Source organism: Glycine soja, chromosome 3 (genome assembly GCF_004193775.1).
Source record: "Glycine soja cultivar W05 chromosome 3, ASM419377v2, whole genome shotgun sequence".
NCBI lineage: Eukaryota > Viridiplantae > Streptophyta > Magnoliopsida > Fabales > Fabaceae > Glycine > Glycine soja.
The window spans coordinates 46,835,372-46,862,787 of NC_041004.1; the positions used below are offsets into that span (position 1 = coordinate 46,835,372).

A 27,416-nucleotide genomic window follows, 5' to 3' on the forward strand; every position below is an offset into this window, starting at 1 on the left:
GTGAGTTAAATGGACCAACCTATAGATGAAATGTCCATATACTCATCTCTACTTATTTGAATGTCTAGTGATTAAAATAATACTATTAGAATGTCACTTACGGAAGCTGCTTTCAAGGAGAAGTTATTACATTTGAAATCATCACAATAGCCATGATCTTGACCAATTTCATGCGTATTTAACTTCATGTTAAATTATTCACAATTATGTTAAAATATCAGATAATTTTGAAGTAAATATTTATGTTTAATTTTACATTAAGAAATTAAATTTTAAATTTAAAGTCAATCTTGAGATAAATCAATTTTAGATAACTTCCGTATTACATCAGAAATTTTATACTAAATTTTATTGTGTTAACTTTTAAAATAAAAAATCCAAACATGAATATTTTATTTAAGCTTAATTGTACAAACATAGACGCGGACCCAAACAAGCTTTGTAGTAAATAAAAGCAAACACGAGGAGTTATTAGGAGGAACTTCACCGTGACTAAGAATTAGTATGACATCAGATGCATATGGGCACAATAGAAACAAATATTCAATTCAAAGATAACAATAAATGCAGGCACCGACAAAATCAAAATAATAAATGAACCGAGACGAAAGCCATTAAATTATAAGACAATTACTACATTCATTCTTAACATACATTATATTTTTATAAAAAAGAGTGAAATTAGCATCGGGGTGCAGCAAAAACCAGCACTACATAGCTACTCAGAAAAAGTCCTTGGAGACTAGGCTCATGAGAGACACTTGGAAATGAAACCCAGCATTTTCTTCTTCTGCATCGCATGCCACAAAGTCAAATGTGAGATTGAATGACAGAAACCACTAAAAAAGAAATGGAAAGTGTTTGGTGAGGAAGCCAACCCGCTTAGTTGTGCCAAGTAGCTCTGGTGGGATCTTATAGAGATCTTCGTCAACAGGTTTGGGAAGTCGCGGAACGGCGTCGTCTAGATGCATCGCTGCCACTGGCTTCCTTGCCTGTTCCGTCACGTCGCACACTTTCCCCTGTTTTCTCATATTCATCTTCACATTCTCCTTTTCCCTTTCCTTAACCACCCTGTTCCTCGTCGCCTGCACTCACAAATCAACAAATTTTAATTTACCCTTGTGTTTTCGTTGCCCAGGAATAATAAAATATAAAACGTAAACGTAAGAATTAAATCACACATGTGCTTTCAGCTTTCACGTCCTGTCTCCACCACCACCACCGCAGGTCACCGTACCACAAGAGAAACAAAATGCCAACTTTTACTTGATTATTATTGTATAATGCAATAATAACACCAGTTTCAATTAAGGATTGGACGGTAGGAATTAGAAGAAAAGAAAAATTAAGTTAAGGAGCTAGACCTTTTTCAGAGTAGAAGGTGGGATGTTGCGAATGGGTTTCTTAAAATCAACGGCGTAAAGGTCACGGTCTGCACGCACGTAAGGGTCACTTTCGCCGGAGGAGGAACTGTAACGAACTAAACCAGCTTGTCTCGCACTCTCGAAGTACTGAGTGATTGGCAACTCGTTTGCGTAATCCCAATTCCCAAACGCTGGTATTTGCCCGCTCCTCTGAAATTAAATGAAATATTCATAACACGTAATTAATTAAAGAAGGCTTGTAATGATTACAGATCTAAAAAACGAAAAAGGGGAAAGGGAGGCTTACATCCATAAGTGGCAGCTGAAATAGACCCACAAAAACAGGTTCTTCTTCTTGCTCTTGTTGTTGTGTCCTACAAGAAAAGAGGTGGGGTTTGAACTTTAAAGGAATGTAATGACACGATCCGTAGGCAGGGAGGGAGGGGATTCCCGATAAAAAAAAAAAAAAAAAGATTAACCTCAGACAGGGATATAAATTCTCTGCTCAGAATTTAGAGCAAAAGGATCTGAAAAGTGAAAAAGGCAAAGCGAAGAGGGGTTAAAACTTAAAAAACCTTTTTTACTTGTTATGATGAAAAGGCTATCTATTCTATAGAAATTAATTAATAACTTGTCGGGAAACATAAACACAAAAACGGGGCCTGCTCTCTGGCCTTACAAGGCATCGAGGTAGGGAAATAAAATGAAATTGGTGGTTGAATGAGGAATGTGGGAAATTAAGGAAGGGAATAGAGGGGATAGGGACTATTCGGGTTATGATCTGGATGGGGAATTTAGTAAACGAGTGACTGTTGCTGACAGGTAGGTGGGTGTTACTGTTGGCGAGTATGACCCCGATTCTGAAAAAGCTTAGAATTTCAATGCCTAAACTGTCACTGTTGACTCTCTTTGCCTTTATAAAGCCATAATAGGAATGCCCTTAGCCTTAGGCCCCCCACCCCTCTCTCTGCGCTAAACTCGCAAAGAAAGTCGCCAAACTTTTTCTATGCAAGTCCTTCCGTCCTATATTTCTTTTCTCCATGCCGGATCTCACGCTTTTGTTTTATTTACCCATGCCAATGCCCATGTTCCTTTTCTTATTATTAAATTAAAAAATAACTTATCGATGCGTTTTTAGTTTAGAGGCTATCATAATAATAAAGAAAAAGAAGAAACAATTAAAATTGCCCAATAGTCAATAGCATATACTAGTGTACAATTCGCCCAAGAAAACGGATGTCGTGAGACAAGGTTTGCAGAAAGAAACCATAGTCAAACCGACTCAGTAATGAGTCAAACACGACGCTAATAGGTTGGGAACGAATTAACGGTTATTTACTCCCCACTCGATTTACAACAACAGTATTAATATTTGTTTCAATTATTTTTAATTCTCGAAAAATCAAACCGGTTGATATGAGAAATTATATTTGTATATTTTTTTTAATACAATAATAAAGAGAAATAAAAAAATATATAGGATAGGATTTGAGGATTATTGTCAAACATGGAGCTGTAACGGAAAGAGATTTGAAGAAGAGTACAACGCAAGGTGTGGACTGTGGAAGGGAATCGCCGAAAATAATATGGATGCTTCAGAAAATTCATGTATCTACCACGATTTCGGTAATATCCAAACTCGTGGTGGCTTGTTATCCCATGTTTGACTTAATCCCTATTTATTTTCAACTTAGAACTACTTTCTACACCTTTTAATAAACAAAAATATACGTATTTTAATATAAACACGTAATTCAGATTAATATTATTTTTTAATAAAAAATATACTATGTTTTAAAATTCTCAATTAGTTTAAACGCGTGTCTTAATTAGATTTGATAAATTAATAATCATTTTTGCTTAATACCGATACATCCATACTACCCAATACACCATCGCCAACACAAAAGTTGTGGCTGCAACTGGGTTCGTGCGGATATAGCCAATTAGCCATTGTCAAACATATTTCATCTCACACTTTCTTTTATTCTTATTTGTTAATCGTAAAAAATCGCTAACTATGCCAATGCTATTCAATTATAAGTATTTCACCATGAAGATATAGTAGAGTAAGTGGGGCTCTCTTTGAAAACAAGTGTCAACACGAACGCGCATTTCCTCCGCATGACATGACACGCCAAAATCTGCTTGTTTCCTTCCATAATACGACACTTATGTCCCCCTCTCTTATCTCATTAATTTTTCATCCACAAGTTGAAAATAAAACTCGTATCATTCCACCAATCACTTGCCCCACGTGATCATCTCTCCCTCTATGCATGCGTATTTCATGGAATTGGATGTTCTCACAGTAATTCATCGGGCAGTTAAATTATGGCATTGTCAGATTCACATACTACCAAATTCATTAATTGCAACGAAAGATTTGTCCCACCGTTTAAAATGCATTAAATATCTAATCATCCGAAAAGGAAAATGCATTATATCTTAAACACCCGACAGGCACTTAAGTTCACCTCTCACGTTTCTTGCTGGTTGAAATTGTTCTGCTCTCTCTTTGATTTAAAAAATGGCATCTGATTGAAAAATGTTGTCTTTCATTTATAATAAAAGATTGGTTATTGCATATTAACTTAAAATAGTTACTTTTCACTTTTATAACCGTATTGATTGTTCAATTCTAAAAGTATTTTATATGTGCAAATACTATCTAATTTTCCATTTTTTTACATTTATAGAAATAATTGATGACTTGGCTTCAGGGACAATGGAAATTTGAGGGCCTCTACCATATTGATATTATCCCTTTCTTTTGTTAAAGCTCCACTCCACCATCCTAATTCCTATCCATTGTTTGACACTGACTGGCTCTAACTAGGATAATTTGGAGTTTAGGCCCATGACAATTGCTTTGGATTGACTCTTCCTTTGTGGTCCATGTGTTACGGAGTTGAACAACCCATGCATTTCTATAAATTCATATGTACTGTCAACAATATTTTACTTCTTCCAGAAAAATGAACTCAGACACGTAGCATATTACCAGAAAAGAAAATGGAGAAAACTGATGTCTCATCTACCGCATCACAAGTCATTCTAAAAAGAAAAGTTTTACTATGCTTCTACAGAGAAATATTATTTGTACAATAAATTATATGATAAATTGAGCAACAAATTGTACTTACAATTGAGTGATAAATAGAGAAAAGAGAGAAAAATATGAGATGTAATAAATGATGTGACGAGAGAAAAGATAAAGGTAAAATGTTTGTATAAATTATTGAACTGTTGTATGAATAACTCTTCTTTTTTTTATTATAAAACACCATACTGATAAAAATTAGTGAATGCTTTATTTCAATGATTAATATGATTGTTGGTTATGCATTAGTAGTTGAAGAAGAACACTGGTAGAATACAGCATTCCTCATGTCGGAATTCCCAATCCAAATATTTTCAACTGAAAAAGAGCACAGGCATCTAAACCTATGCAAATACAATACTCTGAATATATATACAACAATTGATAAAAGCTGTTACGTAATATTTGAATAATCATTAGTATGTCAGCATAAAAGCAATGATTAGGGAGGAAAGATTTCTAAAGCCATGCAATATATATAGTCAATGAATAAAAGCAAAGATAAATTTAAGATGATCAAAAAGATTATGATGTCAAGTTATCTTGGACATGGTTCTCAGGCTTATCTTAGTTTCCTTATCGGCAAGGCACGTCCAAAGAGCTTTTCTACTTCACCGGCTTCCATTTTGAGCCCATCAAGAATCTCCATTTCTTCTTTTGATAACCCTCTTAAGAAATTCTCCTCATCTTCTTGGAATACTTTGAACCCTTCTGCCAATTTCTGAAACAAGGTGGCCTCCGTTTTCCCCACCTTCTCCACCTCTTCTTCTAACTGTTCAACTTCCCTTACAATGGTCTCTTCTCCTTCCTCTACCTTTTTCTCCAGCCTTTCCACCAGGGAAGGCTCTGGCCCGCATGTGTTATCTGTCCTGATGAACGTGCTAAAGTCTCTTCCCACACTCTTAGCTGCTTTTTCAAGTTCAGGAACTATAGATTCAGGCAAAACTGCACTTCTTGTGTATATAACAGCACCTCCATAACCATCCCATGCATCATTTCTGCCTCGGTAGTATACAAATACGTAGTCATCTGGCTTATTCTCAATCTTGGATGATAAAATATACCTACATATATATATATATATATATATGTATGTATCATTGTTTGCAAGTCTTCTAATGTTAACATAAGACTCTTGAATCCAAATATATTGCAAATGTGAAATGATTTAATGTAGGCACACGTAAAAGGAACAACATGTTGTATTCTTTTTCTGATCTTGGAAAGTAACATTTAACTACCTTGTTTATGAGGTTTTGGTCTTGATTGATTAGTCCTACCACTAATTTGAATTATTGGGCCAAAAGCATTTTGGTCATAACTTAAGCTATAAATCTCTAATTATGATGTTCTTTATGTGCTAGTAAAGTTAATAAAGAGATCTACAAACTTTGTAAAAAGGACCAATTCGGGCATTTCAGTGTTAAAATTCAGCTAGAGTTAGACCAGAGGTATTGGGCATGCATGCATGACATATCTTTTTGTCTTTGAGCGTATATCATTTAATTTAAGCCCAAATTAGGTAAATGAGATATCGTCGAAAAGCTTACTCCATGGGCTAATAGTTGGGATAAGGGTAATCTTGGGATTAGGAAAGAATTAGTTATAAACGAGGAAAAACATAATGTGAAAATAGACTTGGATCATTTGTGTAGTTGTGACCTTTCAGATTCGAGGTTTTCCCTCCTTGTTTGCGTTTTATGCATTTTTAGTTTCTCCATTGGTGATTGTTATAGGAAGCTAATGATGTGGATTCTGAGACTTGTTCTCAATTCTATTTTGGATTCAAACTTCCCCTTCTTTTACAAATCTGTTTACAAGCATGATTATGCCTGAACTAAATCAGATTAAATTTTGAAATTTATTTCAGAATTTTGTTTAGAGGCTAGACTAACGAATTTGTGGTCTGATTAAATTGGAATCAACTGGACCTTAACATTGGTGTTGTCATTCATTGACTGAATCAGAGGGTGTTTTCCAGTAGACAATTAAACCATTAACAGTGATTGGATCTAGAATCAGTATAGTGATTTGTGATGAATCCTACCATGTGTGTGAATTTCTTAAGTTGAGCTTCAAACCAATAACATTTTATTCAAGTTTGCTGATTTTTTTATCTCCTGATAATGATCAAAATACCCTTTTCTAACTCTCCTAACTTAATTAAGAAACTCGATTTGGTCTGTGCCTTAATTACACTACAACTTTACTCTACAAGTAAGTAGGAAGCTAGTTTTATTTTGGCTCTAGCACAACCCTCACGCCAATGTAGTTGCAATTGAAAAGAGAGCTTACGAGTAAGAAATTACCAGTCATCTTGATAGTGAAGGTACTCATTGTCATGATTGTAAAGGATCCCAGGATAGGAAGGATCTTGTACAAATCTCTGCTCAGCAGACCTAGTAATAAATCCAGCATCTGGAGTCCGTATTCTCCATGACAAATTACCCACAAGTTTGTTGGATTCTGTGTGAAATTCATGTAATTGGCAGTCAAAGGTATCGAAGGTAGGATTCAAGCCACTAGTGATGAACCACTTGCCACTGAAATCAGCAATGTTAAAGCTATTAACAAGGACATCAGGATTTGGAGCAGGAAATTCTCCCACATCAGACTTCTTAGGTACACATTTCTTCCGTGAGACTGCACACTCATTGAATTCATCAACCACACTATTTTCGAACAGGTCCCCACACTTAATCTGAAAAAGTTAAGAAGAAAAAGGAGCTTCATAAGCAGGGTTTGGAGACATGAATAATGGTGCGGGCATGAAATTGATGTAAAGCATAAGACTAACTTGGCATTCGGTTTCATCAGGTCTATTGTTGCAAGTTTGAAGACAAGCGATATTGGCCGCACAAGATGGGTTTGAAAGACACTTAGCTAGTTCTATCCTGCATGGACAAAAGAGTATGAAATTGGAGGCCATAATATGTTGTCATGGCAGAACAAGGACAAGATAAAGAAAGATGGCATACCTGCAATCCTTCAACAAGCAAGCACAAGTTTTGAGAGCATCAACAGCATCAGCTGGTGGAATGATCATTAAAATGGATACCAATATGGCAGCTACTGCCGTGATGCGTATATTACTCCAATCTTTGAGAAAAACAAGCATTCGATCTGCCTCGAATTTCAACATCAGTTGCTATCCAAACAAGGTGTAAAGTAAACTCAGAAGATGGACATTGGATATAAAGGTGTCATCTTAGGAAAAAAATTTGCATTTTCACACAAGGGGTAAGCATGATTGCATGAACAATGAAGTAGGATAAACTAAGCAGCAGTTGCTTACCCGTGGTTTTTGTGTAGAAGTGAGAGAAGAATATCCTTTCCCTTGGTTGTGTTGTCCCCTCAAACTGCAATAAGGTCTTATCAAGCGCAAGCGTGTTGGCCTTTTGGCGGTGGAAAAAACTTTGAGCACTACCACACTAGGACCATATTTAAACCCTGCTGTTCTGTGAAACCTTAAATCACCTCTAACCGTAAGGCCTGCTTTTATACGTACATTGGGAGTGCCTGTGCCTTCCCCATTGGTTAACAACATTGAGTGTCCACCCCACATTGCCATATATACATATAACCTAATAATAATAGTAACAATAATAATAATAATATATGTATATGTATGTCCTCACCTCCAAATGTAACCTGATACTGTCAAAAACAAATCAGCAAGATCAACTGCATATCATTTAGAATGGTATGTTAAAAAATCTAACATAAAAGGAAAATATAATTGTCCTAGGATATTGCATACCCACTTGTTTTTATTAGTCAAGTTCCAAAATTTAGATTATATATAGTATGCTAATATGATAATAATAGTAATTAAGAGCAGAGATATGGTTTAGAATGAGCAAAGTGGGAAACATGCCTTGCAACGTAGAAGAGGCCAATTGCAGGTACAATGAGAAATAGAATAAGGAAATGTAAAAGGAAGAGGAAGAAGAAGAAACAAGAGTCGCCATCGCATGAGTGAGATAAGAACATAATGATGATGGTGTTCGTGTGGACTGCAAACAGACCCGTCACTGCAACCACAGCAGACACGTTGACGCTTCAACTTGCTTCCAATTTCCTTTTAAATGGACTCAACATTTCCAAGTCCAATACCTTCTGTCAAGGCCCACTTCACAATACTAGTACAAAACAAAAATGAAAATCATCAGAACTAAAACCTTCTTTCTTATTTTTCATTTTATGATTATATCTCTTCAATAAAATACTATTATTGTCCTGATAAAACAAGGGATTTTATATTTATAAGTATATCTCTTCAATAAAATATTACTGATAAAAAAAGGAACTCACCCTAGTAAATTTCAGAAATTTGGCGGTAAGGAATTTCGGTCTAAGATATATAAAGAAAAAAAAGGAATTATACTTTTTTTTAACTGAAAAAAGGAATTATACTTAAACACATTTACTTTGAGTTTTTCCTTTTTTCATTAAACTTATTTAATAGACAGAAATATGAATAATAGAGAATAGAAAAAAATGTTAAACTTTGGAAGGAAGCATACATCATCACTAAAAGTGATTTTAGTGATCAAATAGGTACCAATGACATGCTGACAAATAAAACAGAGAGAAACAAAAAATCTGATTCCTCTTGTATCAAAAGAGAGAATTGAGATGATAAAATACAAAACATAGTTGCTTACAAAACAAAAAGAAAGTTGAAAGATAAATGCTAATAAAACAATCTTTAATACATTCTTTTAAATGCATGATATTTCTTTGTTTTTTTTCAATACAATGAACATATTATTTTGACTTGACTGAAAATTATTAAAAACTATAAATTTTTGTGTCTCTCACTTCATATTTTATAATCTCCAATTATAATTTTATAATTTTCAACAAATTTTAACTATTAATAACAAAGAACGTGTTAATTAAAATAAGTGTTTTAAAGAGTGTATTAGTAACATTTATCATATGCGAAAATTACACGGAAACAAGGTTAAAACAAAAAGCTAATCAAGAGTGCAACATATTTAACAATTATTGATGGCTAAATCCTTTTTTTCCTTTTGTAATTTTGGTTCATTGATAACTTGTTGGGCTATAATTGACGATGCATTTTGTTCATTTACTCTCTTAAGTGTGTTAGAAAAAGTATTTACTGTTTTTTTTTTAAAAAAAAACCTGAAGTACCTGCATCATAGTAAACAAAGTCATGATAAAACACGATAGGATAAATGGATAAGGCAGAAATACTAAGCTGCTTGTGATAATGAATACAGCAGTATTGTTGTGGTAATTGCGATGTTATTGTACAGCTAAGAAAATGCTTTCCCTAAAATACATAAACAAGGTGACAATTAATTTTTAAAAGTAAGATAAAAACTCAAATGCATTTTGAATACTTAACAGTGTAATAGAACTATTATTCAATCTAAGCCATGGATAGTTGGCCAAGGGGCATAAAAAGAATATCATTTAAAAATGTGAAATGTTATAACTTATATAAGATTTAGTGATTATAGCAAGGCATAAAACACAAGCTGTAATCTGAGGGCAGTATGTAAGCGGGAATATCCACACCCCTAACGGAATTCACGAGGAAAAATGACACTATATCTGCTCTATTCCGCTCATCTCACGGAAAAAATTTGGTTGCTCTGCCATCAACGTTACGCTGCTTCACAATGGGTTAATTTAACTTCTGTGGCGGGTAATAGACCTTTGGTTTGGACATGAAAATAAAAACCCATTTACCTTGGTACCTTTCGTTTGCATTTTTATTCCTAGCAACACCTGCAGAGTTTTCCCCACTCGTATCGCCAGCACCCAATGATCCTCCACAAGGTCAAATCCATTTCTCTTCCCTCTTCTTTCATGCAATGCCTACTCTTTTCTAGTATATTAGCGTTTAATTTTATCCTTTAATAAGTTACACATTTTATGTTATGCATATATCATTGTACTCTTTATTATTATTTATTAAAATGAATCTCAATTATCTTATCTAGCAAGTCTGTTATGTAATTTTATAGTTTTCAATCGATTATGGTAAAAGAAGTGTGACAGAGAATATGTTCATAAATATATTATCTAGAAATACAACCAAAAGCTTATTAAAGTTGGTGATATATAGTCCATAGCAATAACACTGAGAAAACTCAAAATTAGATTAGACCATACAATATAATAGAGTTTGAGTAGTTTGCACCAACTTACTGGTGCTGTGGTGCAGGTACATGTGTGCTGAAGTTCAACACGTCCCAATATGTGGCATTTGGTGAGTGCGGCGATGTGAATGAGGTTTTAGACAAGTGGGGTGACGATGGGTTCCCGACAACCTTGTGCTGTCGAAATGCTCTGACGGTTTTGTCGAATGCGTTGGCATCGCAACCCCTGAACTCAGGAGGACAAGTGTTCATTTCCCAAGATTAGTCGCAGAGTTGTGCCAAGACATTTCACCCGCAGCAAGGAATGTCCCTTAATTCATGCGGCTTTCAAAGCTTGTACCTTGGCAGTTCCAAATGCTCCAACCTCGTTTTCCAGGATGTTAGGAAACTGCAACAGTACCAAGATGCATTAGACAAGTGCTCCAACTTCGACCACCCATTTGGTGAATCTTGTGCAGATTGCACCGGTGCAATATTAAGCTTAAGAGATAGTTTATATAATCAAGTGACCAACAACAACAACAACCACACTGAGGTAGCCATATGTGCGGTAGCAGCTATTGTTGCTGTTGCAGCTGGGAAACCAAATGATCCTGCCGTTGACAAAGTCTTACGCTGCTTGCCACCTTCAGCTTCTGGATCAGACAAGAGTATTCAGCTCCATCTCCACCATTTTATTTTTTTTATTTTTTTCAAGTTCTAAACATTTTTGTTTTAGAATTGAGCCAAATGAAACTGACAAAAAAAATGTCAATTTTCGGGTCCCCAGGATCATTGTGGAAATCCTTGTTGAGTGTGCCGGTAGTTATCCTTGCAATATTGCTTGTGGTTATAATGGTAAAACGTTTGTCCAAGAAGAAGCTTCGTAGACAGGCAAACTTGAAAGAGATCGCTGCGTGGTCTGGATTGTACTGGTTCTGCAAAAGGGAAATTGAGAATGCCATGAATTATGGCGGTGAAAAGATATGCCTTGGACGTGGGAGTGCAGGGCAGGTGTATAGAGGTATTCTCCCAAGTGGTCAACTCGTGGCCATCAAGCATTTAACAAAGAGTAACACCTCTGAGTCTTTCACTCGAGAAGTTGAAGGTCTTTCAAGGCTTCGCCATCCTAACCTGGTTTGCCTCTTTGGATGCTGCATAGAAGGGGATGAGAGATATTTAGTCTATGAATTCTGTGCAAACGGGAATCTTGCTCAACATCTCTTAAGTAATGTTCTCTTTCCTTACCTCCACTCTTCATTAATCATTTAACATGTCTAATGTAAATAATCACTTTTTAGTTACCTCTATTTAGATATAGATTTGACTTTAGCCTTCATGATTCTTTTTTATGCAGTTTCATAAATGTTTTTGCCTTTTTTTTATTGTTGCCTAATTAAAATTAGAGCTTCATATCAGTAATTCTCCTTGACATTTAATGAAATTGTTTACTATGCGAATTATTGAGGTGAAACTTTAACTCTGATTAGATAACAACACCAAAATCAAAATCAGTATTTCATCCAAGTTTTGTCCTTCTTTTATTTCCTTGGAGGGTTTTATATATGCGTGTGTGATTTTGTTCAGGAAGAGATAGCCACTTGACATGGGAAACCAGAGTAAGAATTTTGAGAGATTGTTCATATGCACTCAAGTACCTCCACCATCATATAGAAGGCTGTGTTGTCCATAGAGATATAAAGGTACGTACATACATGATACATGGTATGAAAATTTGGATCTGTTGTAGCATATTATGCACTTGAAAACAACATGCAAATATATTTATAATGTTTTCAGTTAGCCTTATGGTAATGCTTCTGACTGATTTTAAATTTTAGCTTACGAACATTCTTTTGAATGAGAAATACCAAGCGAAACTGTCAGATTTTGGACTGGCAAAAGTGATGGGGATTAAAGAGAGCAAGGTTTTTACTGATGTTAGAGGAACAATAGGCTACATGGATCCAGAGTACATGAGTAATGCCAAGCTAACCTGCGCTAGCGATGTTTACAGTTTTGGTATTGTTGCTCTACAAATTCTGTCGGGACAGAAAGTCATCGAGTTGGATCTTGATGCCAGAGATCAACTCACTAGGAAGGTACTTGCACTTGCAGGGCAGACAGACAAGCAACAACAAAAAATGTATGCATTATACTTACATGCCATTCAACTCAAACTGAGATAATTTGAATATGGCTTTTGTAGGCAAGAGATGTGAGCATGGGAAAGCGTCCACTGTCAGATTTTGAAGACCCGCGACTAAATGGAAAAGTTGATAAGACAGACTTCGAAGCCATCCTTCAGATTGCAGTTTTGTGTGTTGCCAAATCAAGCAAAGGTCGTCCAACCATTGAGCTTGTTTTTGAGGAATTGGACAAGGTCTGCAGGGATACAGAAACACGGATGGTATATATATATATATATATATATATACACACTTAGTTACTCCTAAACTCAATCATAACTATAGAGTTTGTTTATAGTTGACAAATGCTAGTTAATTTTTATTAGTGAGGGATTCGAACACACTATCTCTCCCCTTCTTTCTCTTTCTCTTTACCACTTTACCACTAAGTCAATCTTATAACTCCTAGTTTGTTTACAACTTAATGTGCACATGCAGGCCCTTTTCGTGCTAACCGTAGCTACGTGTCTATCAAATTGACAATAGTTTGTTTTGTTTCTGCAGAAGCAAAAGAAGGATGAGAGCTTATCAACAACATCCACCCCGAGCTCCAAATCGTCAAAATCGGCGCCTCTATGACATAAAGGATAATGCGCTGGTTGTTACATACGAGTGTGAGATGAAACTTGAAGATGTAGTGTAAATTGAAATTAGAAGATGAAGATATACATTACATCTAATAAATTGTTCACAGCATATAACTATTACGACGGCACAAAATTAGGAGTGTGGCGTACATACAAAAATTTCCCTTATGGCTCTCTCTCGGTCAGAGATCTGGAATCCTCCTACAAAAGCTGTTCTGCTGGTCCAACAAAATGATTCATGTGGCGGCAAAAGAAACAAAATTATTCTAGCAATCATCAATATCTTTAATATTTAAGCGTGTTATAGGCTTGTAGCAATAGCAATTTAAATCCACAGCTTCTCTCTTATTTTTACCCGTTTTTAATTTTATTATGGCATCTTTCAGGTTCCACAATAATGTAAATTTGGATATTCAATAATGAATGGAACGCAACGGAATAAATACGAATCGGATAATCTGTTTGATTATCCTGGTGTGTATTTCCACCCATCTGATACAATCAAGATGCAAGTATATCCTTGCCCTTTACATCAAGATGCAATCTTATCTTATTTTTACAAATAAGAGGATAGATACATTTCACATCAAGATGCAATCTTATCTTATTCTTACAAATAAGTGGATAGATACATTTCAGGATTTTATAATTTATAGTTTATCCATACATGTTGACTCGTAATTTAATTCATGCAATACTAGTTGTAATACGTTTAAAAACATTACAGCTAGATTTGTCCATGTATGTAATGACAGATAATTAAGCTCAATTGTGACAACGGCTTAGCTCTATGCTTGGCGTGTTTGGTAAAATCAATTAATAAGTTAAATGAAAGTTTATAAAATATTTATAAGATAGGAGCTTTAAAACTGAAAACTCTTATAGGTTAATTGATTATTATTTACCAGCTTATAGGCAAAGTAGCTTTAAAAATATTATAATAGCTTACGAAACATACTAATATCTAATTAAACATGAATTTGATTTAATATAAATAAATTTATTATAAGAGCTTGACTCAACTCAAATTTTATATCCCTATTTAATACAATATATAATTAATAACTTTTTAGGCGAACCTTTTAAGCATAAAATTAAAAAACAACTTTTTGTTATCTCCTTTAATTTTTTAAAATATATTTTTAAAAGCAACAATCTAGCTTCTTTCTTTTTTTTTTTTTTTGTTTAAAAGCAACAATCTAGCTAGTGAAAGGAAATTGGTTTCATTTAATTTATTAATTATACCAAACACACCAAGCATGGAGCTAAGCCGTTATCACAATTGAGCTTATCTATTAGATGAAGGGTTGCACCCTCTTGATTAAAGGTTGGTGATCTAGATGAAACAAAAAAGTTCGGTTATATTTTAGTTTTAATTGCCTCTTAAGCTTGAGGATGGAGATTTTGTACCCACTTGAATTTGAATCAACTTGATTCGTTAGACAATTATTCAATATTGTGTTCAATTTATATACAACTTGGCAGATAATTCAAAGGAAAAATGACACGATCACATAGAAGCATAGTAACGATAGAGGTAATAAGAAATAATAATAAAAAATTTTTTTTATCACATTATTTCTTGTTGGTTGAAATTTCATGAAAATTACAAGAAATAATGGATCATATATCATATTTAATGATTATCTTTCATGATTTTACAAATTTTAATAAATGTCAATCAATAATAAATAATAAAGAACATATTAAGAGGAGTGTATTACTAGCATTCTTCATCCCATAATTGTCTTCTTGATCAAGTATTAATCTCTACAAATAAGAAAAAAGACAAGAGCTACAACTTGAATGGATCAGACATAGTTAATTATCAGACCGATTTCTAGCTACTCTTCCTTGATTAGATCAATAAAAGAATCATATATATATATATATATATATTAACTTTTTATATTTGAAAGTGATAAATAATTAAAAATGTTATACGGTATAAAATTATAAACCATGAGAGTTGCATGAAAAATGCATGTTCTTCTTAAGAAATATGTCTCTAGCCTGAGTTTTTTCTACTTTAAATAAATTATAATAATACCACTTGAAATTTCTTAAAATTGCATATAATTTTTATTTTTTCAAGTTTACATCAACCTCTTTTGTAAGATATATAATGACAATGCAATGCTTTTAAATAATTAAAGATTTAGTATAAGATTAGAAAAATAAAAAAAATATTAGGATAAATTTAATAAAACCTCAACAAGTGTTAATGTAATATATTTTCCTTGGAAAACAAACTTATTCAATATAAGAAAGACACTAAATATAGACATTTTTCTCAACAAAAATTAGAATCTTAGTTGAACATGAGACTAAACTCTTTCACACTAACCCCTTCTTCTATGTTAACCCTCGTTATCGTGTTATTGTTTCTACTCTCATGCAGGTGATTGGTTCAACCCTTTTCTTTCAACATTTTGTCTCGTACCATTAAGCTAGCATTTTCTCATCCTAATTATAGCATTGAGGACATGGATACGTGTTGAAGTGAAATACCCAAACACGCATTCGTTGAGACGTGGTTTGGGTGCAGAAACTCGACACCGTAGAGATTCTGATGTTTTTGATCGGCATTGGCCATAGGAGATGAACAAGAACGTGATGTCATCGTCTTAGAACGAACACTTCCATGCTCGCTAACGAAGCCAAGTCAGCAACATTGCTATTTCCACCAAATCATATTATTTTACTCATTGTCTCATCTCAACTGCTTACATATTTTTTTAGCACCCACTCCTTAAATACTAGTCTTGTGTCTCACCACAGCTTCCTCCCCAACCTCCAAACACAAGAAAACATTTTCTAATGGGATTGTTGTCCAAGTCCAAGAGTACTATGCCTGGGACTAGGAGAGAAAGCCAATTCCTGAAACTAGTACACCCTGGTGGCTTTGTAGAGCTACACTCTAACCCAATCATTGCATCTCAAGTCATGAACAAAAATCCTAGGCACTGTGTTACACGACCCGACTTCTTCCAATTTCCTTGGATTGTGGTCAACCCAGAATCCATTCTCACACCCGGCAACGTTTTCTACATCGTACCTTGTCACACCATCCGTCATAAGATCAAGTCCACAAATATTGTCACTGCTAACACAAACCACACCCTTCACTTTCTTCCTAATCAATCTTCTATTGATCCTCACAGACAAGGTCAAATCTCTAACTCCAACAAAATTCGATGCTTCCAAAAACAATCCTCATTTTCCGCGTCAACGTCATGCGTGAAATTGCCCAGAGAGGGACACAAACACGGCAAAGGAGGTAACTACTGGGCTCAATCTTCTGTCAGAGAAAAACATGTTTATTATTCTAGCGACTACACTTCACGTGACTCAGGAAAAGAAGAGGCGCGCAGCCGTAGTGGTAGATTCAGCCACTCTGAGCAGATCCCTACGCTGAAGCCGTGCCTTAAGAAGGATAAGAGCCACAGTACTAGATCGCGACGAAATCTTAAAGTTAGATTTGAGTGCAATGACGACAACGTCGTCAACAGCGCCAACTTTACAACAAAAATCTACCGTTACACCTAATCCATGGATATGGAGGGTGTGTAATTGGATTAGCGTTGAATGGAGAAATTGTGCGTTCCAATACAAAAATTTCAAAGCAACAATATTGTAACTTTCATTTGAAAGTTTATTGGCGTTGGATTCATCTGGTTTCCAAACAAACACACACATCCCACCACCATAAAATAATAACATATATATAGTTACAGGCTATAGCACCTTACATGTCAAATTTTTGTTTCTCTTCCTTGGATGTGGTTTTTAATGTCTCCTTCATATGTAAGTCAAGTGGATAGTGACCAAGAATTACAGTGTAAGTTCTCTCAGTTCGTAAATCGTAATTGTCTTCCTGATTTTTATTTCCCTGTTCTCTATCAATATAATGAAGGCAATATAAATTAACCAAGCAACAATTAATTCTTTTTAGGAAGGTCTTCTCTGTATGTTATTTATGTCAGTGTGTATCTGATTCTGATATCAGTTTTTAACAAATAAGAATGTATGACAGAGGTCCTTTTTTCAATTTATTGAATAACTTTGATGTTTGACGTGTTATGATATTTTTGAAGGGATTTCAAATCAGCTAGCTGTAAATTCAAATAGCTAGAATTTGCTAGCTGATTGATAACGTCGCCTACTCATATATAGTCATGTATGTGAACCTTATAAAAGATGGCATTATATTTGAGCCCGTGACCCAACATTCTTCTCCGATGGGTGGTGCTACTAAACAAATTTATAGTGGATTCAATGAATCAATAGGGATATATCCGTGATAGGACACAAGATTTGATTCCCACATAAATACCTATATTTAATTTGTGACAAAAGGAATAACATCAGAATTATTACATAATACAAACGAGGATCACTGTTTCCAATAATGTCAACAATCCTCTATGGAAATTCACGGTAATCGTCTCTCGTTGTTCTTGAACTAAAGGTAGATACAGAAATATAGCTGAAGCCTACTAAAAAAAACAAGTATATATGTGTATGTATATAGATGCTCGAGTTTCAAGTTTTAATTTAGAGGATACCATATACGGTTATCTTAACTTGTTTCACTCGACCATACATACTGATGTATAGACAAACAACAGAAGTATACAAAACATCATGTGATGCCAAATGCCTCCTTTAGTATTCATCATCGCCAATTAAGTTATTGTTGTTGCCACCAGACATTGATAAATCTCTATCGGTAATAAACAATTCCCTCCTCCGATCTGCTGCTGGTATGATTTAAATGCATGCTGCTCCTTTCCTCTGATCGTATGCTGCTGTCACTGTCTGAGTTCTCACTGCTGATTAGGCCAATTGAAACATTCCCTTCTGATGGCCTGCTTCCACTACGATCCAAAAGATCACCGCCACTGCTGCTACTGCGTCTTGAATTAGGGGAATGGCTTCCATCCTTGCTTTTCTTGTGGCTTAAGACTCTCACAGAAGATTTCTTGCTGCTGCTCTTTTGGCTCAATGAAGATTTCTTACCGCTCTTCTGGCTTAAGGAAGACTTCTTGCTGCCGTTCTTTCTGCTGCTTTTCCTACTGGTTTTGTTGCTTCCATTCTCTGAATCTGAAGTGGAGCTGCTTCTGTAGCTAGAAGAAGTGGTTCCGTTCTTTGATCTGGTGCTGCTCTTGCGGCTTGATTTGGAGTAGAACTCCTTGGTCTGTTTGATGTCTTGTGGACTGTACTTTTGTTGGTTTTCATTCCCATAATAATCATACTCATTCTCTGAGGCGTCTTCGCTCTCTTGGTATTTTGCACTAACCTGAGTTTGAGCAGTTACATTCTCCTCTTCTTCATTGGAGGAGGAGCTATCGCTGTCCTTACCAGATCCAGCTTCATTTTCAGGAGCAGCACTCTGGGCTTCAGGAACAACCTCTGGAGGAGAGGTGGAAAGAAAACTGAGAGCAGTTACAACATCACTCATCAAAGGACGCGCTGCTGCTTCCTCCTGTAAGCACATGGCTGCAATTGCAACAACTTGGTTCAGATCCTTTTCTGGGAAATTTTTTTTCAGACTTGGATCTGCCATGTCTGGATATCTTTTTGGGTCCCTGAATATGGGTTGTGCCTGCTCAATCATAATAAGGGAAAATTTATAAAATTAACAAAAATAGATATTTGGGGATCAAATTAAGCTGTTGGACTTTGGTACTATAACAACCTTAAACATTTTTATGCATACATATCATACTGGAGAAATCACATAGTTCTCATTAAATGATCACAACTCATGTTTTAAAAGGAAAAAACTTAGATAAGTACCTTATGTGCTTAGTGTTGTTCTTCAATTAGAAACAGAGTTTCACCTCGGTAATTTATGTGCAAGCCTTTATTATATATATTATTGAGGTGAAATTTCAATTCTGATCAAAGAACAACACTAAAAACTAAGAACTACATATAAGTTCTGTCCTTTTTAAAATTCTAACACATTCTATACTATTATTAGGTGGAATTCGTGTAGGAACACAAAATAATGTGTTTCCACCTCCAATTTATCAAGTCTTATTTATGATTTGATGAGAACTATGTGAAATCTGCCCAACATATGAATAGGAGAAAATGAAAATGTCCAAATTAAAGAGGCTGTTATTAGTATACCCATGAAACTAGATTTTGTTCATCGTGCGATCTTGTGGTGTCAATGGCACGGCGTCCAGTTATGAGCTCTAGCAAGACAACTCCAAAACTGTACACATCTGATTTCAAGGTGAGGTTACCCGTTCTTACGTACTCGGGAGCACTGTAACCATAGGTGCCCATAACTCTTGTTGGTACAATGTTCGTCTTATCTTTACCAGCAAGTTTGGCCAGTCCATAATCAGATAGTTTTGCATTGTGATCATTATCCAGCAGGATGTTGGCGGATTTCAAGTCCCGGTATATAACTGAAGGGTTGGCCATGTCGTGCAAGTACCATAGTCCTTTCGCCGCATTTGATGCTATTTTCATTCTGTTGTACCAATCTAATGCAGGTTCATCTGTTTTCCTCTCTGTTTTAAAAGCAAACTCAAGCTTTGTTTTAGTTTTATTCTTATATAATGCACAATAATAATAATGTCAAAAATTGAAGGAGGACTATACCAAGAAGACGGTCTTCTAAACAGCCCCCTGGCATGAACTCATAGACCAAAAGACGTTGATCTCCATCAGCACAATAACCAGTGAGTTTGACCAGATTTTCATGGTTCAAGAGACTTAACATCAAAACTTCAACCAGAAATTCCTTGCTACCTTGGACCCCATTTCGGTCGAGTTGCTTCACTGCTACCACCTGAAGAGGGGGAAAAAAACACACATGCATGCAAACGTGAGAAAAAAAAATATACATATATTGAATTTGTTTGTTTTTTTATGAACTGAAAATTGAAGGCCTTATGTTATGACCTGCCCGGTTGCAGGAATTGTTCCCTTATAAACTCTGCCGAAGCCCCCTTCTCCCAACAAACATTCTTGGCGGAAATTCTTTGTTGCAATTGCAAGCTCACGGAATGTGAAATTTTGTGCTTGAATATTTGAGGTGTCAACTTGGTTTGGATCATCTGCCTTTTGTTTCTTTACATCTGCATGTCACCCCCAATGTTTAATTTTCAAGTCTTATGGAGATGGAGATAATTAAGTGAAAAATTAAATTGCTAACAATATATTACAAACAAACAAGAATTTATATATTTTGATTCTATGAATGTCATTATTGTTTTTAAACACAATTAGGGTCTTTGGCTCTCCAATGGGATCATGAACTAATTAAAATTTCTTTATTGAAAAATTAAATTAAATACCTGGTGGTGTCCTTGTGACAACGTTTTCTTGTGGTATAACGCCTTGTTGCTCCCTCTTGCTGTTGGTTCTCTTAGTCTTTGAAAAACACGGAAAACAATTCATTTTTCTGAGTGTCTAGAATAAAAAAACAAAACGTCCAGGAAGAGGATTCCCGGTTGGTAGATATAGTATGTATGTTCAAGTTTTGATACTAAGCAATATCTTCATTCAATATTGAGAGCATGAAAAATGTAATTAAGGCTCCATGACGGAGGTTCCCCCAAGTGAGATTGAAGGACCCCGCACAGCAGAAGCTATAAAATAAATGGAAGGGAAATCAACAGCAAAAGGTGAAAGGAGGAGTTAGACATGCATGCATGTATGAACAGGGGAATGGGATCGAAAAATGGTGACGTTTCCTCAGAAGACTCGGAGAGAAAAGGGGGGAAAATTTGAGTGGACATCATTATGAGGTGTCCTTTTACATGGCTTCCGACAAATGTGGAAATCATATTTCAGTTTTTGGGTTCAATTCAGTTGCACGTGACTTTGATTTATTGTCTTCCAAGCCATGCATGGATGGCATCTAACGTTTTTTTTTTCTTTGGTTAGTTACGGTTATATTTTGACTTGCACCTTTCTTTCCATAAATATGATTATCTTATCTTATTCAACTTTTGGGTATGCCAATTGTATATCTCTTTATCCATCTATTTTCTTTTTTTTTGAAACATTGTTACATCTATGCTATAGATAGAAAGATTGTGAATTTCAGATGGGGACAAGTTAATGGTCTTCAGTTTCTCAAGTTGGAATAACGCAATGCAGTTACGGGATTTGAAGATGAAGCGGAAATGATGGTTATGAAGGAAGACAGAAATATAGTTGGAAGCGCTTCTCTGTTCTCTCTGTTTTTGTTTTTTTTTTTGTCGACTGTTCAGAGCTTCTTTAAAGCATCCAATTAAATAAGTAAACAATCTGATTAAATAAACTTTGATATTTTAAAATATTTATAAAAATGAATTCTTTGAATTTAATTTGAACATTAGATTTTTTTATTTTTTTATTTTTTTATACTCAAGTTTTTTAAATTCTTCATTACAACAATTTTTTTACAAAAAAATTACTTTTTTGTTTATTTATTAAATAATTTTTAATATATATTGACGCTATTGAATTATATTAAATAAATTCATTTTCATCTTCTAAAAATATTATTGAACAATAATATAGAAGTTTTTAAATATTTTACCTTTTTTACTTAATATTATATAAAAAAATTGTAAAACATCTTTAAAATTAACTTTCATTAATTAAAATAGATTTTGAAAATTATAAAATTAAACATTTCAGATGTATTCATTACATAAAATAAAATAATGTTACCAAAATGAATAAATGATATAATATAATTAAATAAATTTTCATATTTTAAAATATATTACTTTTATTTTTAAATTTAGTTTAAATTTCAGGATTTTTAAATTTATTTTCTAGCTAAATTTTTTATTTCTTAATTACAATAATATATTTATCAAATATTTTTAATTATTTATTAAATGCTTTTGTATATATATTGGTATTATTGAATTCTATTTAAATGAAATATTTTTTATCTTCTAAAAATATTATTGTAAAATAATAAATATTTTAAATATTTTATCTTTTGTGTTTAATACTTAAATTTATTTAATTAATATTATATAATAAATTATTTGTACATTAATTTTAAAATTAATTTTGACATTCTTAAAATTAAAAAATATGAATATATTTGTTACTTGAAATGGACGAGCCTTAATGAAATGAATGAGTGATATAGTTAAACAAAATTTTGATAATTTAAAATAATTATAATTTTTCCTTAAAATTTAATTCATATTTTATTTTTTAAAATTTTAATTTGTAATTAAGGTTTACAATTATTAATTACAACAATATATTTATTTGAATACTGTTTTAATTGCTTATAAATTTAAATTAATTTTACACAATTTTTATCAATGTATTTTCCACTTAGTGAGGCATTTAATTTTAAATAATTCTTTAAAAAATTTTACCAGAATACTTTTCTCTTAAAAGAAGTTTTAAAACTAAAAATAAATAAATTAACAAACTATTTCTACTTTTATTTTTAAAGCTTTTATTTTAAGCTTTAGCTTTATAATAGCTTCTAAGTTAAAGAATAGTTGAGCCAAACATAACCCAAAATAAAGTAGTTGCAGATATTAATAGTTACAGATATTAAGTGAATAACATATTACTTTCTCTAAGAAACTCAATCATGCGTAATGTACGTATGATCTATCAGAACTTAAAAATCATTATGTAAGTATATATATCATATATGTCTTTATGGGATAAAAGTCTTATTAGTAAATGCATGTACTGGATTGTGCATGGTTTAGAACCAAATTAACTTAGGGCATATATATGATGGGTGGAAATAAGCTACAATTATTGTTATTGTAAGGCTAGGATGTCTTCTCCAATCTTAGTACTTTATGTACTTTTCTCCTCAATAAATTCAACTATAGAGAAGGAAACGAGAGGGGAAGATCTCATATTCCACACAAATAATGTCTTCAAATTGATAAATAAGATCAACAATGTTCCTGACATATGTATGTATGTATGTACATCTCTACAAATTGACAATACCGAGTTTTTCGAATAATATCTCAAGAAGTGTAACATAATTTATTGTAAGTTTTATGGTGTTTTGAAATAATATCCAGAAAGAGAAAAGTATTTGCTTTGTAATCTGTCGTGATAATATAAGATACCAATGATTAAAACAAAAACTTAAAGGGTGAATCCGTGAATGAAAATGTACATGCATTTTCATATGACGCGTAGGGCATTTAATTTCAAATGCGAGTGGTGAAGCGGTGTGGTTAGTAAAATGCTATTTAATCACATGCACATGCAAAACAAAATTCGGGCACACGAGAAAGCGAATCCCAAACACGTCAAAAGAGTTTCCAATTGCAGTAAAGATGTCAATGGAACGTAAAGCCACTTGCTCGAGTGTAATTAGGGTTCTTCCGTGTCCGTACCTTTAAATATGGAGTAATATGATAAGCCCAATCTCATCCTACTAAATATGAACTCATTCATACACAAGCATCTTACCCCATCAATTTATGGAAGTTACCCACAATTTATTGCAGTCGCTTTCTATTTTCTATTTAAGGAAATCCTCGACATGCATATTAAGAGGTATCCTTAGATTTTTTATTAATTTATTTTGAAGGCAACACGAAATTGATTCTAATACGCAACATTATAGTGATATTATGAAAAGGTAAAAAGTAAATATTTGTTATTTTACATTTATTATAAAATTCACTGACTTCTAAATCGTCGACTTCTACTGTAGACCAAAAAGAGTTAACATTTTCACTATATATAATTAGGTAGTAAGTAAAAATGAAAAAAGAGAGAAAAAAGAATCAGATAATAATAATAATAATTAAAAGATGGAGAATATTAGGATAACTTAAAAAAAATAGAGAAAATATCCAAAAATGAACGAGAAGGTATGAAGTATGACGGACGAACGCGCCCAGGCTATAAGTATCGCAATAGCGCATTATCATTATCATGTTATTAATTGACCGAATCGATAACGCATTGTTAAAACTTAAAATGCTAAAAAGGAATTGTTTGACGTGGATATCTTATACGGATGCTTTTATTATGCAATAAAGATAAAGAACCTTTTCTCTTTTTATTTATTCTTTATTATATATATGTTTGAACGACAAAACAAACAAGAGAGAATGATAAATTATTCAGCTCTATCAAAAATAATTATTCAGTTGTAAAATAAAATAAAAGTTATTTTTAAAAGTAAAAATTTATTTATTTTCTCATTCTCTCTTTAAAATTTAAACCTCTCCTCACCGCTGTGTTCTCCATTGTGCCAGTTTAAGCTCCTCTCAGTCTCAGTAGAAATTGTCACCGCGGTTATATTTTCTACAAATGGAATATCTTAAATAAGTTTATATTAATCCAAACCAACAAATCTTCATTCGATACATAACAATATAACATTCCTCATACTATGTATTATTAAATTTTGAAATTAAATAGTAATAAATTCTTTCTCTTAGAGTTACAATTGAATAGTAGCATAATTGTTCTTTTAAAATATTGCATTTATAAAAATAATAGTTATTTTTTATTTGTTCTTTAAATTATTTATCTTGACTGGAGTTTCTTTTTACTTTTTTTCTCCTTGTCTTTTTTTCTTTGTAAAAGGAAAAGATATTATAAATAAAATTGTGCGGCAAATAAAAATGCAGGATATGATCGAAGCTTAACCGCTAAGCTTTCCTAGTATTCAAAATCAGTACTTCTCCTTGCAGTTATATAAGAGGAGAGGAGAGAGCATAGAAGAGGAAGATTATGGATAATAAGAGCAGGAACAAAGTAATGGTTTTGGAAGCAGAAGAAGAAGTTGGCGGTGGTGAGTTTGAGCATCTCCCTGAAGGTTGCATAGCGAATATAGTTTCGTTCACCACTCCTCCAGATGCCTGCGTTCTCTCTTTGGTCTCTTCCTCCTTCAGATCTGCCTCAGTAACCGACTTCGTATGGGAAAGGTTCCTCCCCTCCGATTACCAGGCTATCATTTCCCAATCTTCCAAGCCCTCCACTCTCACCAATTACTCTTCCAAGAAGGACCTCTACCTCCACCTATGCCATAACCCCCTCCTCATAGACGCTGGTAAAAAGGTATTACAAATAAAATCATTTTTTCTCTCAATAATTATACACGTATATCTTTCATTAATTGGAAAATTAATTAATCACCAGAGCTTTGCACTCGATAAACTGAACGGCAAAATATGCTACATGCTCTCAGCCCGAAGTCTCTCAATTGTTTGGGGAGACACTCCCAGGTATTGGAGATGGACTTCTGTTCCAGCGGCCAGGTAATTATTTAATTTATTAATCATTTGGATTAACATGAAATTGAAGGATGCAGTATCACTTAATGTTTGTTTCTAGGTTTTCGGAGGTGGCGGAACTTGTTAGTGTGTGTTGGTTGGAAATAAAAGGTGGAATCAAAAGTGGCACGTTGTCTGAAAAAACATTGTACGGGGCATACCTAGTGTTTAAGCAAAGGAGCGGGGGTGCGTACGGGTTCTATAACCAGCCGGTTGAGGTGTCGGTTGAGGGTCGGAGGAGAACGGTGTACTTGGAAGAAGCGGAGACACCGCGGAGGCCACGTGAGCAGATAGTTCCTGGGATATTCAGCCGCGTTCGTTCTCGTTTTCTGGATAGTTTCGATGCAGCACCGCCGCCTCCACCGCCTAATGCTAAGGGGGGAGGTGAATATCCGAAGGAGAGAAGCGATGGGTGGATGGAGGTGGAATTGGGTGACTTCTTCAACGTCGGCGGAGAGAAGGAGAAGGAGAAGGAGGTGGAGATTGGAGTCTACGAGGTCAAGAGTGGTGGGTGGAAAGCGGGCATTCTCGTTCAAGGAATCGAAATAAGGCCCAAACACAAAAATTAAAAAGCATGCACAATTTACAATGTTGTTTCTTCTTTTTTTTTTTTTTTTTGCTTGTTCTACCAATTAAATTTTTTATATAACCACGCTCACTCGCCTGCTCTAGAATGATTCGTACTTTAGTCATTCATTTTTTTATTGTTAGTCTTAAATTGATTTTATAAAATGCTAGTAGTTATTCAATTTTTCAATTTCATGCCCCATCTAAAGTTTAATCTCACGTATGCTTTATAATAGTTGATAATTCCATGAGAAATAAAAAACATAATAATAAAAAAAATTTAACATTAGTCACAATGACATCTTACAGTATCGCCTAATACAATATTAGTTGTCATTTTTAATCTTTAAAAATATTGAAATTGAAATTTTAGTCCTAACAAAAATTTTACCTTTCAAATTTACTGCTTATAAAAAATTCTACCTTTCAAATTTACTGCTTATAAAAAATTCATTCTTTTAATTTAATCTTTAGTCATCATTTAACTTTTTTGTCTTTAATTAATGAATCCATAATCTCTTATTCATCCCCTTTCATCTCATTGACATTGTGACGTAGTATTGTTTAAACCGTTATTAGCAAATAATCACAGAGATGAAAGTAGAAACATATGATCCAAACATTCTAACATACCTTGAACTCACAATCCACCTAAATCAAAAGCCCTTTTTGCAAATAAATTAGAATTAATAATACTATACTTTTACTAGAACTACTTATCGATCAACTATGACTGGGTTCAAGTCCCAAAAATATATAGCATGCCTAAGAGCAACTCCATTGAGACAAGTCGTACCACTTTCAAGATTGGGTTGCTAGACAGAGAACCCATTTGTCTTTTGATTTTGTGGGTCCATACTACACAAGTATTATTGAAATATCGTGTATATTTGGGAAATTGAATGTATTATGGGGTCCATTTAAGAAATTACAGTGAATATTTTGGTGGAGATAAAAATTTGATTGAATTATTTAAAGTAAGAAATGTCATACGATATTATAAGAAAGTGTGAAATATTATTAAAAAATAAAAGTAAAATTTTGATGAATTTATTGGTTGAAAATGATTTAAGCATTATTAGGGATTAATGATAAATGTGAAAAGTGAAAGCACGACCCAAACATCAACCAACCAATCGAACTCTCATTAAATACCTTGAATTCCCCACACTCATTATCTACCTATATTTATTAGTTTGTCACACTTTAAATTTTTTTATCCTAAATCTA

At 33.8% G+C, this 27,416-nt stretch overlaps 5 protein-coding genes across 13 annotated transcripts; 2 read left to right on the top strand and 3 right to left on the bottom strand.

Moving 5' to 3' along the window:
* Positions 1 to 521: 521 nt before the first annotated feature.
* Positions 522 to 2,376, bottom strand: LOC114407764. 4 transcript variants are annotated; one of them, XM_028370996.1, is made up of 6 exons: positions 2,044 to 2,376; positions 1,844 to 1,891; positions 1,672 to 1,738; positions 1,365 to 1,574; positions 879 to 1,085; positions 522 to 790 (listed from the first exon to the last, which is right to left on the bottom strand). In XM_028370996.1, the coding sequence occupies exons 3-6, from the start codon at positions 1,675 to 1,677 to the stop codon at positions 749 to 751; spliced, it is 465 nt and encodes a 154-aa protein (XP_028226797.1). In that variant the 5' UTR covers positions 1,678 to 1,738; positions 1,844 to 1,891; positions 2,044 to 2,376; the 3' UTR covers positions 522 to 748. The 4 variants fall into 4 exon arrangements, with proteins under 4 accessions (XP_028226797.1, XP_028226796.1, XP_028226795.1 ...); XM_028370995.1 differs by lacking the exon at positions 1,844 to 1,891 and having other exon boundaries at positions 1,940 to 2,376; XM_028370994.1 differs by having other exon boundaries at positions 1,844 to 2,376.
* A 2,365-nt stretch (positions 2,377 to 4,741) lies between these two features.
* Positions 4,742 to 8,577, bottom strand: LOC114407765 (violaxanthin de-epoxidase, chloroplastic-like). Of its 5 annotated transcripts, none has more exons than XM_028371000.1 (7): positions 8,345 to 8,577; positions 8,106 to 8,118; positions 7,763 to 7,986; positions 7,446 to 7,615; positions 7,265 to 7,361; positions 6,777 to 7,168; positions 4,742 to 5,531 (listed from the first exon to the last, which is right to left on the bottom strand). In XM_028371000.1, exons 1-7 carry the CDS (start codon positions 8,441 to 8,443, stop codon positions 5,030 to 5,032), a joined length of 1,497 nt encoding a protein of 498 aa, XP_028226801.1. In that variant the 5' UTR covers positions 8,444 to 8,577; the 3' UTR covers positions 4,742 to 5,029. The 5 variants fall into 5 exon arrangements, with proteins under 5 accessions (XP_028226801.1, XP_028226800.1, XP_028226799.1 ...); XM_028370999.1 differs by having other exon boundaries at positions 7,763 to 7,992; XM_028370998.1 differs by having other exon boundaries at positions 8,106 to 8,124.
* A 2,300-nt stretch (positions 8,578 to 10,877) lies between these two features.
* Positions 10,878 to 13,898, top strand: LOC114407767 (probable serine/threonine-protein kinase PBL28). Of its 2 annotated transcripts, none has more exons than XM_028371002.1 (6): positions 10,878 to 11,257; positions 11,377 to 11,814; positions 12,174 to 12,289; positions 12,428 to 12,688; positions 12,796 to 12,996; positions 13,280 to 13,898. In XM_028371002.1, the coding sequence occupies exons 1-6, from the start codon at positions 10,912 to 10,914 to the stop codon at positions 13,352 to 13,354; spliced, it is 1,437 nt and encodes a 478-aa protein (XP_028226803.1). In that variant the 5' UTR covers positions 10,878 to 10,911; the 3' UTR covers positions 13,355 to 13,898. The 2 variants fall into 2 exon arrangements, with proteins under 2 accessions (XP_028226803.1, XP_028226804.1); XM_028371003.1 differs by having other exon boundaries at positions 12,796 to 12,969.
* Positions 13,899 to 17,689: 3,791 nt separating this feature from the next.
* Positions 17,690 to 21,040, bottom strand: LOC114407768 (probable serine/threonine-protein kinase PBL25). The gene is made up of 5 exons (XM_028371005.1): positions 20,685 to 21,040; positions 20,290 to 20,465; positions 19,987 to 20,176; positions 19,504 to 19,895; positions 17,690 to 18,970 (listed from the first exon to the last, which is right to left on the bottom strand). Exons 1-5 carry the CDS (start codon positions 20,785 to 20,787, stop codon positions 18,089 to 18,091), a joined length of 1,743 nt encoding a protein of 580 aa, XP_028226806.1. The 5' UTR covers positions 20,788 to 21,040; the 3' UTR covers positions 17,690 to 18,088.
* A 3,982-nt stretch (positions 21,041 to 25,022) lies between these two features.
* On the top strand, positions 25,023 to 26,368 carry LOC114407769 (putative F-box protein PP2-B12). The gene is made up of 3 exons (XM_028371006.1): positions 25,023 to 25,404; positions 25,486 to 25,604; positions 25,681 to 26,368. Exons 1-3 carry the CDS (start codon positions 25,078 to 25,080, stop codon positions 26,186 to 26,188), a joined length of 954 nt encoding a protein of 317 aa, XP_028226807.1. The 5' UTR covers positions 25,023 to 25,077; the 3' UTR covers positions 26,189 to 26,368.
* Positions 26,369 to 27,416: the final 1,048 nt, after the last annotated feature.